This window comes from Cydia strobilella, chromosome 20 (genome assembly GCF_947568885.1).
Source record: "Cydia strobilella chromosome 20, ilCydStro3.1, whole genome shotgun sequence".
Classification (NCBI taxonomy): domain Eukaryota; kingdom Metazoa; phylum Arthropoda; class Insecta; order Lepidoptera; family Tortricidae; genus Cydia; species Cydia strobilella.
In genome coordinates, this window is record NC_086060.1 from 5118046 (window position 1) to 5133540 (window position 15495).

At 41.3% G+C, this 15495-nt stretch overlaps 3 protein-coding genes across 3 annotated transcripts in view; 2 read left to right on the forward strand and 1 right to left on the reverse strand.

The window, feature by feature from the left end:
• The window catches only part of LOC134750775 (myrosinase 1-like), a 190423-nt gene that overhangs the window by 141277 nt on the left and 33651 nt on the right, over positions 1 to 15495 (forward strand). The gene's annotated exons all lie outside the window — the stretch shown is intronic.
• Positions 1 to 15495, reverse strand: part of LOC134750566 (soluble guanylate cyclase 88E) — a 131811-nt gene that overhangs the window by 35553 nt on the left and 80763 nt on the right. The window contains exon 2 of the mRNA XM_063685774.1: positions 9439 to 9614. Coding sequence (XP_063541844.1) covers positions 9439 to 9606 — 168 coding nt within the window. The 5' untranslated portion in view covers positions 9607 to 9614. The remainder of the gene's footprint in view (positions 1 to 9438; positions 9615 to 15495) is intronic.
• LOC134750559 (uncharacterized) lies at positions 4507 to 4981 on the forward strand. The gene is made up of 2 exons (XM_063685767.1): positions 4507 to 4764; positions 4877 to 4981. The coding sequence occupies exons 1-2, from the start codon at positions 4518 to 4520 to the stop codon at positions 4963 to 4965; spliced, it is 336 nt and encodes a 111-aa protein (XP_063541837.1). The 5' UTR covers positions 4507 to 4517; the 3' UTR covers positions 4966 to 4981.

Genomic DNA, 15495 nt, shown 5'->3' on the forward strand with positions numbered 1-15495 from the left:
AGTTTTCTCGTTTAACTTTGCAGTTATATTAAAAACCGGCCAAGTGCGAGTCAGACTCGCGCACGAAGGGTTCCGTACCATTACGCAAAAAACGGCAAAGAAATCACGTTTGTTGTATGGGAGCCCCACTTAAATATCTATTTAATTCTGTTTTTAGTATTTGTTGTTATAGATAGAGGCAACTGAAATACATCATCTGTGAAAATTTCAACGGTCTAGCTATCACGGTTCATGAGAAGCCTGGTGACAGACAGACGGAAAGACGGACAGTGGAGTCTTAGTAATAGGGTCCCGTTTTGAACCTTTGGGTACGGAACCACCAGACCTCCGTAAATTCATACTGGCTAAGCAGAAATGCAACACTTAGGCAACCGTGCACACTCAGTCACTCAAACACAAGTCGCATAGACAACTTACATACATACATACACACGAACATTCATAAGACTTAGGTATAGGCTAATTTTAATTAAGTAATTTGATTTTTATTTGTATTTAAGCTTTCCCTTATTTATTTTTTACATTGTGTTCACTAGTCCATCTACTGGGCCTTACTGAAAATCAGCGTCGCGGAGTGTGCCATGTTGGCTTACACCGTGACACCAAGCTGAGTAAGAACCATTTAGCGCAACGTCATTCTGTGTATATTTCTAGTTTTAGTCTTATGTTATGTTGTGCTAATAAATGCTTTTTCTTTCTTTTTTCCTTTTTAGTATTCAGTTTATATACAATTTAATTGTTAACACCCTGATACTCTTGCATTTTTTTTTTCATTATTGTTGTTATTGTTTTTGTTCTTGTTTGCACAAATAGCTCTGTTTTACTCTGTAGAAACTTTATTAAACATGATGTTAAAATATTTTCATTAAGGAAACTGTAAGTCTAGCTTTAAGAAAATTTCCAGTGTTATGTATAACTATAGAAGACTGTTTGTTTCTTAAATAAATAAAAAGTGCGAGGATTCATAGCGAGGCATGTGTTTGTTAAGAACCAATAGTTAATTGCCGACTAGAGCTGCGCTGAGCGAGGATGAGTTAAATTGGTTCTTAACAAACACATCCCTCGCTACGCATCATCGCACAACTCTGGTGGAAACGCAGCCTTTAGTCATACTTAGCAAGCATAAAATATTCCCAAATGTATATTCATCATTTTCTCTTTATCAAAGAACCTCCAGCCATTGAGTTACCGTGTACGCGCTTTCTAAATTCGACAAAAGGTGTCTTTTTGCACGAGCTGTTATCGAAATTTCCTCTCATTTGTCATGGAAAGAGTCACAAAGTTTTCAAAGTCACGGCCAGAAATTTCGTTTGAAGATTTTCACGCTCACTGGCAGTCACAAATCGAGAAAACAAGGAGTTAAACGAAGTTGAAATTACTTTTTCTATGGGGAAGTACAAAATTTGTAGGATTGATTGTTTTTGGGAACAAATAAGTACAATACCCAGGCCAAAAGTAAGTGAAAAGATTATATGACGATTAAAAAACTGTGATTTTCATGCGATGGATTTATATACTACTCATTAACAATTAGAAAACAAAATAGTAAAAACCGAAGTCGGACTCGCCCACTGAGGGTTCCGTAATTTTTAGTATTTGTTATTAGGTATAGCGGCAACAGAAATACATCATCTGTGAAGATTTCAACTGTCTAGCTACACGGTTCATGAGATATACAGCCTGCTGACAGACAGACAGACGGGCAGACGGATAGTGGAGTCTTAGCAATAGGGTCCCGTTTTTACCCTTTGGGTACGGAACCCTAAATATTATAGGTAAGTAATAAGAACTTTTTAAATTAAAAACCTTAAATTTTGGTTAGGATTTTAAAGTTCAAGATTTTGTAATGCAATTATAAAGGGCGATATGTAACTTTTCAAATATTTTGTTTCTTTTTTTACAATATATTTTTCGCTTAGTGCATTCAGTAACTGGAGTAGTTTGGCCCATGGGTATATCTGACCCTAGATTTCCTGTCTTAAGCCGGGTTCACATTTGTCTGACGTGTCGTGTTGTGTTGTGTCGTGGCGCGTATCGGTCTCGTGCATTTGGTGTGGTTGCGTTCGCATTTGTCTGATGCACGCTGCGTCGGACAGATGTGGGCGCGATCGCGTTGGGTGTGTGGGGCCGGTGTGCGCCGCGGCGCGGCGCGGCGCGGCGCGGAGGACAGGTGTGAACCAGGCTTTAAATCCCATGCTCCAAAAAGTCATTTCCTGTCATCTCCTGTCAAAATTTCCCGTGTCACTTCTCCTTACACTTCCCCTAACCCCCCTTTAACCCCTTCCTGGAGGAGACAACCTCGACTCAAAAACCCTAATCCAAGGTGTAACTCATCGTGCCGATGGATGCATGGCTGAGAGGGCGCTCAGTCGCGAACGATAGGCCTCGGGTACCGGGCGAAACCCGTTGTATATAGCCTTGTCTACGCAAGCGGGGCTCTGCGTAGTACTGACCCTTATATCCCTAGCTACTCGTGGGAACTATATGGAGAGCAACAAAATAAAATCTTTAAAAAAAAAACAAACAAAACGAACGACCTCCTTAGATGAGACGGCAAATGCTGAAGCACTAAGGGGGGCGAAACTAACAGAGAGTGGGAAGGCCGAGAAGGAGCCATCGAAGCTGGAGAGGCCACTGAAAGCCGGGGTACCTATCGGAACCCCGGCCCAGGTGACTAAGCCAGAGACGATGGAACTTTCAACAGCTGGACCCTCGACGGAAAAAACGATGGCGGCGGAGAGTGGGACGACATCTGTTGAACCCTCAAAGCAGGTCATAGATCCCGGCTGGGAGATCAGGTGCAAACCAAGAGGGAAGCCTGCCCAGACCGAAGAAGACGCACCTATGCGGAAAAAACTTTCGCAGAGGAAGAGGCAGCGGCTCCAAAAGCGAAGAGAAGCAGAAAGCCGCCCCTCTGGAGACAAACAGGAGGTTGACGCCCCGGAGGGACGGGCCGAAGGAGCGACGACCCCTGCGGAACAAACCCAGGCTAAGAACAAACCAGAAGGGAAAGCCAAGAGGGCACGCCTGGACGAAACCATATCCCCAAGAGGCGACCACAAAAAACAGCGGACGGACGCCTCGGGCAACAAAGAACTACCCTCCTATGCGGCGGCAGCAGCGACAGACCTGACGGTGGCGATCACCAACGATCGCACGGGCAGACTGACGCAGCAAGACGCAGCAGATGTGGAGAAGAAGATCGGGGATGCCATCTTCCAGGCAGCCATAGAAACCGATCTGGACACCGTAGCGGAGGCCCCAGCGTTCTCAGGTAGACCCAGTTTAGTGGATGGGTACCTGAAGCTGTGGTGCCAGGACGCGAACACCAAGGCATGGCTGATGAAATGGTTGGAGTCGGCCACCCTTCAGAACGGAGACCGTCTCGTTGGGAAGAGGGAGGACGAGATGGTCCGGAACACAAGGTGCGGTATCCTGATCCCGTCCCTGGAAGACAACCTCACCAAGGTAGGAAGGGTCCTCAACTTCCAGAACCCGTGGGCCATGGTGAGGAAGTGGACACTACACCAGGCGATCCCCCTAAAGAAAAGGGCCTGTACCCTACTCCTGGTGGGAATACCTGAAGACGTTGTCCCTACAGTGATGGAAAAGGGAAGGAGACTGAACTACCTATGTGGGACAGTCTACATTCGTTTCCAACACAGCGGAGGACGCTTCAGAGATTCCCCACCAGAGAAGAACGCAACAGAGGCGAACACAGACGGAGGGGAGGACAAACCCGCAGAAAACGCAACATCATCACCAAAGAATACCCCCTCTGCCATGGACACCGATGTCGCAAACGAACACACCTCAGACATAGAGGAAGGCATTTTGCTGGACTCGGAGGATGAGGATGGACTACCGAAGGGGATCAGTCTCCTGGACCTAAAGGGAAGGGCGGAAGGGACACCCCCCGATGGCGCCTTCCCACTGTAAGGTCCTTCAGGTTAACCTCCAGCACAGCGAATCTGCAACGGCTCAACTTCGAATATGGCTGGAGGTTAACCCAACATCCATAGCCCTGATTCAAGAGCCGTGGATCAGGAACACACGCATAAACGGCCTTTGTAACACCGGAGGTAATTTAGTTTATAATACACATTACAAACCAAGATCCTGTATATCATAGAGTAACTTATACTAGAGCGGTACTGTCATAGTAAATTTTGTAACCCCAGTAAATTCACTGCCATCTGTCGACACACGTTAAAACTAAAAATAAATATTTATAAAAATACGATAAAATGTATTTAAATATGGATAAATGATTTTTTTATTTGCATTAATTATTTTTATATGATTTTGACCCATGTTCTTTCACTGGTATCCGTTAAAATTATAAATAACAAACGAAACAGTCAACGCCCTCTATACGAGTGTAGGCCAAAACTAGTGGCGCCATCTGATCGAAAATCAAATTTTCGTGATTTTCGAGGCACGTTTTTTCCTTAGACTGTATCAATCTATTACGGAGTTATATCTATCTTTGCTGTATATACATATCCCGTAACATAATGGCACAACCACTAACTCAATTCTGTTCCAGAGACGTGTGTGCCATAAAACTCCTCAGAACACAAAACTCAAGTCTACCGGAGATAGTCCTGGCGTCCACCTACATGGCGGCGGAGGACGAACCACCTCCAGTGGAGATGAACAACCTCATACGCTACTGCGAACGAGAAAGGCTCGAGCTGGTCATATCTGCAGACTGCAACGGCCATCACAACCTATGGGGAATGGAAACCAACAACAAAAGAGGTAACGATATTGTTGAATACCTTATGTCAACTAACCTAGATATATTAAACACAGGATCCAAACCAACCTTTGTCACTCGTAGATGCAATACTATAATTGACATTACTCTAAGCACAGGACTGGCAGCTCAACACATATCCAACTGGCACGTGTCGGATGAGCTATCCTGCTCCGACCACAGATGGATTCGGTACGACCTGACAGCCGACACACACACTACCACAACTAGAAGAAACCCGAGACGCACGGACATACCGGCGTACAAGGAACTTCTGGAAGGTAAACTAGACAATAACACACACACAGACAGACCTAGCAATACAAAGGAGTTGGAGGAACAGGTAAACTTACTTATTAAAAACATTACCGATAGCTACGAAAACACATGTCCACTATCGACCTTATCAGCTAGAGGAAAAAGCAGTAACAACAACAGCTGGTGGGGACCGGAGTTGGACCGAATGAGAACAAAAATGAGAAGGTTACTTAACAGAGCAATGAACACAAGAGCTGAAGAGGACTGGGATAAGTACAAAACAGCTAAAACAGACTATAAGAAAAGGCTAAGATACAGAAAATCAGCCACATGGCAGAATTTCTGCGACAACATATCCAATGTAACACAGGCAAACAGAACAAGGAAAATCCTTGCAGACCAACCAAGGCAACTACTGGGCACCCTGAGGAGACAGGATAATAGCACCACCAGCAGCCCAGCAGAGACAGAAAGGCTACTGGTTGAGACCCACTTCCCAGGATGCAAGGTAGTAAATGAGCAAGACCCAGAACAACATACAATGAACTACAATCCAACTGAAAGAGAATGGAAGACAGCAGAACGCATAACAGAACATAGCAAAACGACCTGGGCGGTAAATAGTTTCGATAACTTTAAATCGCCGGGAACGGACGGAATATACCCAGCCCTACTAAAGTGGGGAGGACATACATTAATAAAACATTTATCCAATCTACTGTGCAGCTGTATAGCCTTTAGATATATACCACAGAAATGGAGGGAAGTGAAAGTGATTTTCCTACCAAAACCAGGAAAAACCGATTATTCAGATCCTAAGTCTTTCAGACCAATCAGCCTTACGTCCTTCATGCTAAAAACACTAGAAAGACTATGTGACAGAGAGCTGAAGGACACGGCTCTAAAAAACATAGAAATTCATCCAAACCAACACGCCTACAGTCAAGGTAAATCAACTGACTCAGCTCTCCACGCTGTAGTAAGCAACATAGAGAATGCGTTGGCGAGGAAAAACTCCTGTCTAGGCACCTTCATCGACATAGAGGGAGCCTTTGACAAGACCAATTTCAGCAGCATTCAACAAGCATTACATAGACATGGAACCAACCCGCTCATAATCGAATGGATAATGAACATGCTAAGACAGAGAATAATAAGACTAACAGAAAATCAAAATCACCAGGCACTAGTCATGAGAGGATGCCCCCAGGGAGGAGTACTCTCACCATTGCTTTGGAACCTGGTTGTAAACGATTTGATAACAAAACTAAACAACAAACATTTTATGACCATAGGGTACGCAGATGACTTAGTAATACTAATCAGCGGCCTAGTAATAAACACACTGTGCGATCTCACACAGACAGCACTGAAGATAGTAGAGAAATGGTGCAAGGAGAATGACCTATCGGTAAACCCAAAAAAGACCGACACAATTCTCTTCACCCATAAACGAAAACTGGGTACATACGAAATGCCAACACTTTTTGGCACAAAACTGACACTTTCAAAGGATGTAAAGTACCTAGGCATAATCCTGGACGATAAACTGAACTGGAACAAACACCTGGACAATAAACTGAACAAAGCAACAGTAGCCTTTTGGCAATGCCGGAGGATGGTAGGCAAAAGATGGGGACTTGCCCCTCACATTATACTATGGCTGTACAAAATGGTAATAATGCCAATGATCAGCTACGGCGCGGTTGTATGGTGGCCCCGCACCCAGCTAACCACAGTAATAGACAAACTAAATAAAACACAAAGACTAGCATGTGTGGCTGCAACGGGCTGCATGAGAACTACTCCGACTGCAGCTCTAGAAATAATGCTAGGACTCTTGCCACTACACATGTACATACAGAAAGAAGCGGCTGCCACAGCTCTTCGTTTGAAGAATCTAAACCTATGGACATCTTTCAGCTCATCGCACAAGAAGATCTATGAAAATACGATCTCAAAAATGCCCATGCTGGAAGCGCCTATCGACAAAATACCAAAAACTATGATCTTCTGGAAAGATTACGCCATATCCTTAACAGAAGATCCGAAAGAAGGACTAAACCAAACAAACCTAAGAATATTCACAGATGGCTCAAAAACAAACGAAGGGACAGGATGTGGTGTCTTCTCAGAGGACCTGAACATTCACATCACAAAACCCCTTGGTGAACACAATACGGTATTCCAAGCTGAATGTGTAGGAATAATAGAAGCTTGCAATGCTATTACAAGACGACAAGTGAAACACGAAACCATACTAATACTGTCAGACAGTAAATCGGTACTACAAGCGCTATGCAGCGACAAACTTACCTCAGAGCTTATACTTGAATGCCATCGGAGCCTCACTGAAGTGAGCAAAGAAGGCAACAAAGTAAGAGTACAATGGATAAAGGGGCATAGTGGATCAAGAGGAAACGATGCAGCGGATGAACTGGCCAGGAAAGGTTCAGAAACACCGGCATATGGACCCGAGCCAATTATGCCTCTACCAATATCCTACATACACAACCAGCTAGAACAACATCACAGACAACTGCACAACAAGTACTGGAATGAAATGAAGACATGCAGGCAAACCAAAGAAATTCTACCGGAACTGAACCACAAACTTACCAAAATATTACTGAAAACACCAAGAAGCCAATTACGTAAAATAGTAGGATTAATAACAGGACATAACACACTAAACAAACACCTACATATCATGGGTAAAACGGACAGCCCCATGTGCAGAGCGTGCATGGCAGAAGAAGAAACAACAAAACATATTCTCCTAGACTGTAAACAGGTAGAAGTATATAGGAGCAAATACCTAGGAAATCCATGCACACTAAAGGAAGCAACTAGCAACCTGAAGACCTTGCTAGGCTTCGTGGAGGAGCTGGGGTGGTTAGAGTAGCGCTACCTCGTTTCACGCAATAGGCACATTGGATGTCGAGTTGCGGAAAATGCCCAGCAAAACTAACTAACTAACTAACTGGGTATATCTGAGGGTGTTTTTTACCTTCTTTGCCGTACGTAATGATAAATTCAGAGGTATTTCGTGACCTTTCAGGCAAAAAGGTGAAATATAGTTTCCCGGCGGCTACTGAAGATTAATAACATTAAAATTTTGTATTAAGAAAGTGAAATAAAAAAAAACAGCAAAAATACGAATAACAGCAAACATACCAAATTAAACTTTAATATCTTGAATATCTCATAAAACTCAGTTAAAATTTCTTTCAATATCAGGTTATTACGACTTAAGTATACTAATATTATTTTAATGCTAGTTTAGTTTTTATTACTTAACAAACAACGGTTATAAAAAATATATACTTTCTTATCATGCTGATCATGTATTAAATGTATTAAAATATATAAAACTCTTCAGACGATTTAATTTTTGATAAAAAACGTGAGCTTTACTTAAATAATCCTGTGCCGTAACTTAAATATAAACGATAATCTACATCGTTGTTTCAATAAAGAATGCTATTTTTAATATAAAGAGTATTAACAGTAAAGCTAGTGTTGGTCAAGACTCGACTCCTTTGAGCCCTCTGCTTTAAGACCTGACTCGATTTTTTAGACTCTTATAATTAAGACGAAACTAGAGTTTTTTTTTAACTTTTTAGAGGCCCGAGTTTTTTTTAAAGCGACGAGTCCTTTTTAAATCTCATTTTTTTGTAAAAAAAAATGCATTTAAATAGAATTCACGGGATCGAAAATTCGTTCTTTATATATTTAATATGTCTGTGTCTCACGGAAGTTTTGTTACTAAAATTTCATGGGATCGTATGACGTATGAAGTAATACGAAGACTTGCGTTCTCTTAAATTACGATTAAAAAACTCACTAAAGGACTCTAACCGGGACTACAAAGACTCGGAAGGTTTTTAAGCGCAGTCGCGTAAAAACGACTCCTGGAGTTCTTCAGATTTAGACTCTCAAATTTAGACGCGACCCGAGTTACTACCAACACTAATATAGACTGCTATTTTTAATATAAGAATATTAAAATTAAAGTCATTCAGAAATACGGTATTGAAAGTATTCTCGTAATAATTTGATAGACTGACCTAATAGTATCTAATATTAAACGCCTTTATTTACCTAAAGACGAGACGCGTGCCGAAATATTTATTGTTTTCATTTCTATGTGAACTTGCTTTGATGTATCGTCGCGTTCCGATACACGCAATATTTAGCAAATTTTAAATAAATAAATAAATATTATAGGACATTCTTACACAAATTGACTATAAGCCCCACAGTAAGCAAGAATTTTTAATATTGAAAACTTGCCGCCTCGAGGCTGTGCGCCGCACGGCGCAAAAATATAAAATACCTATCGAGGCGTTCCACCCTTTTTCACCTGCACTGCACGAAACGTACCACTATTGCGATAGATTTGGTCTCCAACTTACTTCCTGAGCCTTCTTGGCAAGCCTGGTGATGAGGTTCTCAGGGTAAACCTGGTGGACTGAGAACGAGGGCTGTTCGACTCCGGCTTGCCTCCGGATGTCCTCCCAGCGCTCCTCACCGTACGTTTGTCGGATGAACTCCGCCATGTTTTCTAGTAGCAACCCGTACATTTTGAGGCCTGGGGACAAAGAAATAAATGTTATGTGACTATTTTACATAAGGTGTTATTAATACAAAAATATTTGCTTATCCGCGAAAAGATAACGAGCTAGTCAGTCAGTGCTAACCCGTACTACTTACTTGCGTATTTTTTACATGCAATTAATGTTCCACCCTCCCGCCGCAAAAATAAATACGCAAATAAATAAAACAAACCACCACCAGAAAAACAATACTCGACACGTGTTTCGCCTCTCTAGTCTCTCTACGAGGCATCCTCAGGAGATGTTGGCGGTCTGACACCGGGCAACGGAAACCCTTCGCTCTTCCCTTTTTCGCGGATTAGCAAAGTAATATTTTTGTTTAGAATAAATTTAAAAGTGGAAAAATTACTGCCTTGGGTGAGACTTGAACTCACGGCCTCTGGATGTTCTGGATGAGTTCAAGTCTCACCCAAGGCAGTAATTTTTCCACTTTTAAATTTATTCTAAGCTTAATAGCATCGATCGCAGACGTTTCTGCTTGTTAAAAATTAATATTTTTGTATTCATTAATATGGATTTCCGCGAAGTAACGCCTGATTCTATTCATTATAAGGTGTTATTTTATTGAACGGGTTTTTATTGACATTTTCTCTCATACATAGCAGGGCAAACATAGATTTTTTCCATTTTCATTATGAGCAGAACACATTTTCCGTCGGACGTACCGTTTTCAATCAACAAACAAACAGACAGACGCACGAGTGATCCTATAAGGGTTCCGTTTTTTCCTTTTGAGGCACGGAACCCTAAAAATTGGAAAAGAGCAACAATTAATGCATACCTCCTCTTCGCTCGCTCGTTCGATAACAAGATACAATTAACAAATTATGAAATCAAAATACTTGATGACTCAATGTGCTTAAACTCCTGGAACCTCTAATTTGAGTACGCTAATTAATCTTTGCTCAGTTGACGAAACACCTCAGAATGCCGACGAATTTAATGCAAGACATTATCCCAGCCATTCCGGTTGCGTAGTACCCCAGTCACAGTATAGGTAAATATAAAATAACCTTGGCAGTATTTGAACTGGTAGATATAACTGACCCCATAGGTGTGTTAATTGAAACACTATGTGGGGTCGTTTGAAACACCTTAATATATTCGGCAGAATGACAGATAATTTGTCATTTCTAATATTTTTTAAATAACTATCATGGTATTCAATGAGATCAACTAAAGTTCGCAAAAAAATTACAAACATTTCACGATTTATCTGCGTCTGAAGCAAAGAGTAGTATAATGTCTGAAGACCTCGATCAAAGAAAGGGATGCAAAAAAATAATGTAAGACATCTAGACTTCTTTGTTGTAATTACCTTAATACATATAGCTTAATCAAACGTGTTTTAATGCAACAACAAGATATTCAAGTAGTCAAAATATATAAGTAAAATAAAAATTAAACGAAAAAGTATGCGAGCACAGAGGTCCTTCACTTTATACCGAGAAATTTTTGAAAGGCTCCTCAAGACTACTGCGTTGCTCTTGCGCTATTGGTCCAGGGTTTAAGAATGACTGACCGCATAGCCTGAGTATTGCGTCACATGCATAGGTATTGTAATTTTCAAGAAATTTGACTTGTTTCCATCATAACGTGTTGTTGTCCACCACAATTGTCCCCGTCCTACCCTACTCGCAAAGATATATGTAACTCCGTATAAGATAAGTAATAGTTAGTACATTGTGATACAAGTGTGCTAAGTTGGTCATTACGCACGAGGCGATATTGTGCGCGCGAGCTGTAAGCGAGCGCGCAATAAGAAAGCCGATGTGTGTAATGACCAATGCACACGCGTTTCATACGACGTTTTTCAACACACTTGCGAGGAAAAAAAATATTAATCAAATTTTAATTGTTAAAACAGTAAAAGTCTAAATCTGTCATACTGCCGGCCGCCCCTCGCCCCGGCCGCGGGCGGGCACCGGGCAGGCCGGGCCGCGGCAGGCGGTCGGGGGGCGCCGGTGCCCGCCAGTCCGACCAATTAAAGAAGGCTCCGTTTCCATGCATATTATTAGCAATCAGTTACCTTCTTAACTCAGTCGAATAATATAATGAAAAAGCACGTGTTATAATATCTAGGATTATAAGCCAAAAATCGGCGGAATAAAAACTTAGTTTTGAGCAAGTGTGTTGAAAAGTCTAAGGAAGAAACGAGCCTCAAAAATCAAGAAAAAGTTATTCTCCAATAGATGGCGCCACACCTTTGGCCTATACTCGGGTAGATTCTTTCTTTATCAATCGCAAGTCTATAAGTGTTGCCATCTGCGTTGTGGTATTTTTACCCGGTTTAAGATACTGGTTGTGTTAACTGTACTGTGGCGTTTCGCAGTACCGGGACTTATCCGGGTTATCACGGCACGTTTAATACGTCAGGAAGGACCTTCACCTTGGCTCAGTGGAGCTCAATCATTACATAATTTAACGCCTTCATAATATATACCAGTAGGCTTAATTAAAATACCGAAAGATAATTTGCAGACAAATAAGGAAAAGGAGGGACATATTGTTTTTCTGTCTCCTACAATGAAATAACATCGATTTTTTATGTTATTAATTTTTTTATACACTGATTTAAACTTTCACGATTTTTACTCATTATTATTTATAACGACGGGACTTAATCGCGTAAAATAAGTATTAAACCCACCTCCGACGGGCGGGTAGTTCGAAAAACTCGCGCGCCTAGAAGATGTTGATGTCAACTTTAGCCAGTCTTCTCCGAGACCACGGGGACAACGCCGTCCTCGAAACGTCGGAGGTGGGTTTAATACTTATTTTACGCGATTAAGTCCCGTCGTTGTAAATAATAATTTTTTTATGTTAGTATTAGGTACCTAGTGAACTTTGTCTCAAACTGGGATGGAGTACCTACAGGTCTAAGGCCTAGTTTTAAGAATAGCATATTTATTTAATGGATTTTTTACTATCTTTGCTTCAAGAAACATGTGAAATCTGTAAGCAATCGAGTTCAAACTACTTCTACATAAAACAGGTTTTATTCGTTTCAAAAAATATACACCTATCATAAAAATCTAAAATAAAAGTTAAACTACAAAAAGTATAGGTATGGTTTTTAAGTCATATCTATGGCGATGAAATAATTTTCGGTTGAAGACATTTCTACTGATCACTATTCTTCTAATTCAATAATTTATACGAATTTATGTCGTATTCCATCTAACTTAGATCTAAATTGTATTTCTAATGAAGAAACGTGTGAGAAGCCATGTAGCGTCCATGATGAAGCTATGTGTAGGCAGGACTGGTCTCAGTTGACGTCAAGATATATACGCAATCAAATACATAATCGATTGATTTCAATCGATCGTTAGTCGCGAAAAGGATCGGAAAGATCGTGTTGCGAACATGCGAATTGATTGTGTCGAGTTCACAAACATCTTTACAAGATAACGTTCCAAAAATATATTAACACGACCTTATTGTCTGTTTATTCCTCCTCCTTGCGTCGTATTCCTCAGTATTTAGGGTCGTGAGTCACGACCCTAGAAGATGACCTCCCTTCACGACTCGTGACCTCCCTTCTGCATCACTTCTACGATCTTTCTCCATCTGTTTCTGTCTCCAGCGGTGTGGAGGGCGTTATGATTTTATTAACCGTAGTCAAGAGCGGTGCGGATCATGTCAGACCAACGTATTGGGCTGCGCCCACGAGGCCTTTTTCCATCTACTATGCCGGTCACAATGAGCTTCTGAAAGTATACAACTCTGTGTAGGCGTGCAGGACCACATTCGGATTACAGCCGGGAGGAGATTTTGAGTTTTCGCAATGTGGAGACGTTAGTCCGAAATGCTGTCCAGGGTATACAGAGCATCTTTCTCCAGCACCACATGTCAAAGGCGTCAATTTGTTTGCGGTTTCCAAGTTTCAGTGTCCAATTCTCAGCGCCATACGAAAAAATCGAGGACTAGAAAACCGTACCTACTAGTTCAGTTTTGTTTTTATTACGGAAAATATTGCGATCTCTCCTGATTTTTTAAGCTGAGATATGGCGCTCTTAGCCATGCCAATTCCCCTGCGCATTTCCTTCCCACACGAATTATCATTCCTGATGTTGGAACCCATGTAGGTAAATTAAATTGTCCAGTTTCCATTCCCAACGCGCCTGTAAAATTTGGTCATTTAGCTTTATACAGATATATTTGTTTCGCTTAGTATTGCCTTCCTCGTATTACTGTACGTCCTGGTTTGGCCTCGGTCATTCAAGTCACACTCGATATGCAATGTTTTTTCCGCTTTTGTTTGTGCGTCCTTAAATGAAAAAAAAAAATTGTGACCTCTTATTTCAAAACATGTATCAAAAAGTCATAAAGTTCTTAACAACGGAGAAACAAAGCATCAAGTCGCACATGTCATGTTTTTATTGTATCTTTTCGTGACAGTGAATTTACGATCCATGGTTTCGTCGTAATATACGGTTGACAAAGTGCTGTTTTGTGTCGCATCACACCAAATAGGTACTAGAATTAATGATTGATAAATAATAACAAAGGCAGAGAAATATAAACTTCCTATGACGAGTAAAATGCAAAAAGGTCGCAAAGCTGGCCTTCCATAGCTCTAATAACTTATCAACAAGAGATATGTCTATATATGAAGAACAATTAGACTGTGACTGTGACAAATGACCGCTTGTACAATGGGCTGTGCTCTGAAGAATTGTTTGACATGATGCCAACGGCCGCTTTCTATCACCGCTCCGCTCGCCATCGGCAGGGGGTTCATCCTCTCACCCTAGCACCTAAATGGTCGCGTACTGTGCGGTTTAAGAGGAATTTCCTCCCGCGGACGCTTCGGCTGTGGAATGAGCTCCCTGCCGAGGTTCTCCCGAGGGGCTACAGTATGGGATTCTTCAAAAAAGAGTGTACAGGTTTTTAAAGGGTCGGCAACGCGCATGTAATATCTCTGGTGTTGCAGGCGTCCATAGGCTACGGTGACTGCTTACCATCAGGCGGGCCGTATGCTTGTTTGCCACCGACATGGTATAAAAATAAAATACTTCTGAACGGGAGCTGTAGAGATATATTTCTATTTGGAAAGTAGGTATTCCCGGGTGGCAGATATTTTCCGCTACTATTGATACTGACTGTATGGCGGTGACTGAAAACCTCAACTGCTAACATTTTGATAATCCAGTCACCACAAAACAGTGCTTTGTGGCTTTCCACAACCCCATTTGTGGAAAGCCATTTATTTCACCAGTCAAATTTGTGACCACAATATTTTGCATTCTCATAAGAGTGTTATTCCCTTAATCAAAAATTTTATGATGACAAGCTTCACTGAGTTAATTTATGCTTATCCCTTTCATACAAATACATAAGTCAAAATGACAGATTAAGGCATACGATTAATAGCTAATTGGACTTGTAGCGCATTTATGAATATCGCCATTAACATCCTTTTCCATGAATTATTTATCAATAATGTTTCGGCAAAAAACGATGAAATTTACAATGAAAGGAGTATGAAGACGAAATTTTTGCCTAGCAACACAAGAGAGTAAAACTCTTACCTATATTAAGCAAGTGAAAGATATTGCATTATTATAGTCTACATCTTCTCAAATGACTTTTTCGTCTAAAACGGTTATCTGTTAAACAAAAGCTATTGTTCCTTTTGTGCGAACGGTCGCCCATTGTGTACCATTGTCTCTGACAATGGCACGCGCCGTAGCACGCGCTCAGACTCAATGGTACACAATGGGCGACCGCTCACAGAAAAGGAACAATGGCTTTAGTTTAACAGATAACCGTCTTGGACGAAAAAGTCATTTGAGAAGATGCAGACTATATGTAACTGTATTTTTCGCAATTCGCAATTCGCATGCTTGC

What these genes read in the sequence shown, in the direction of transcription:
- LOC134750559 (XM_063685767.1), top strand. Translation starts at nt 4,518, where the DNA reads ATGGCACAACCACTAACTCAATTCTGTTCCAGAGACGTGTGTGCCATA. An exon ending in GGAAACCAACAACAAAAGAG is followed by an intron (nt 4,765 to 4,876) that starts GTAACGATATTG and finishes CATTACTCTAAG; the next exon opens with CACAGGACTGGCAGCTCAAC.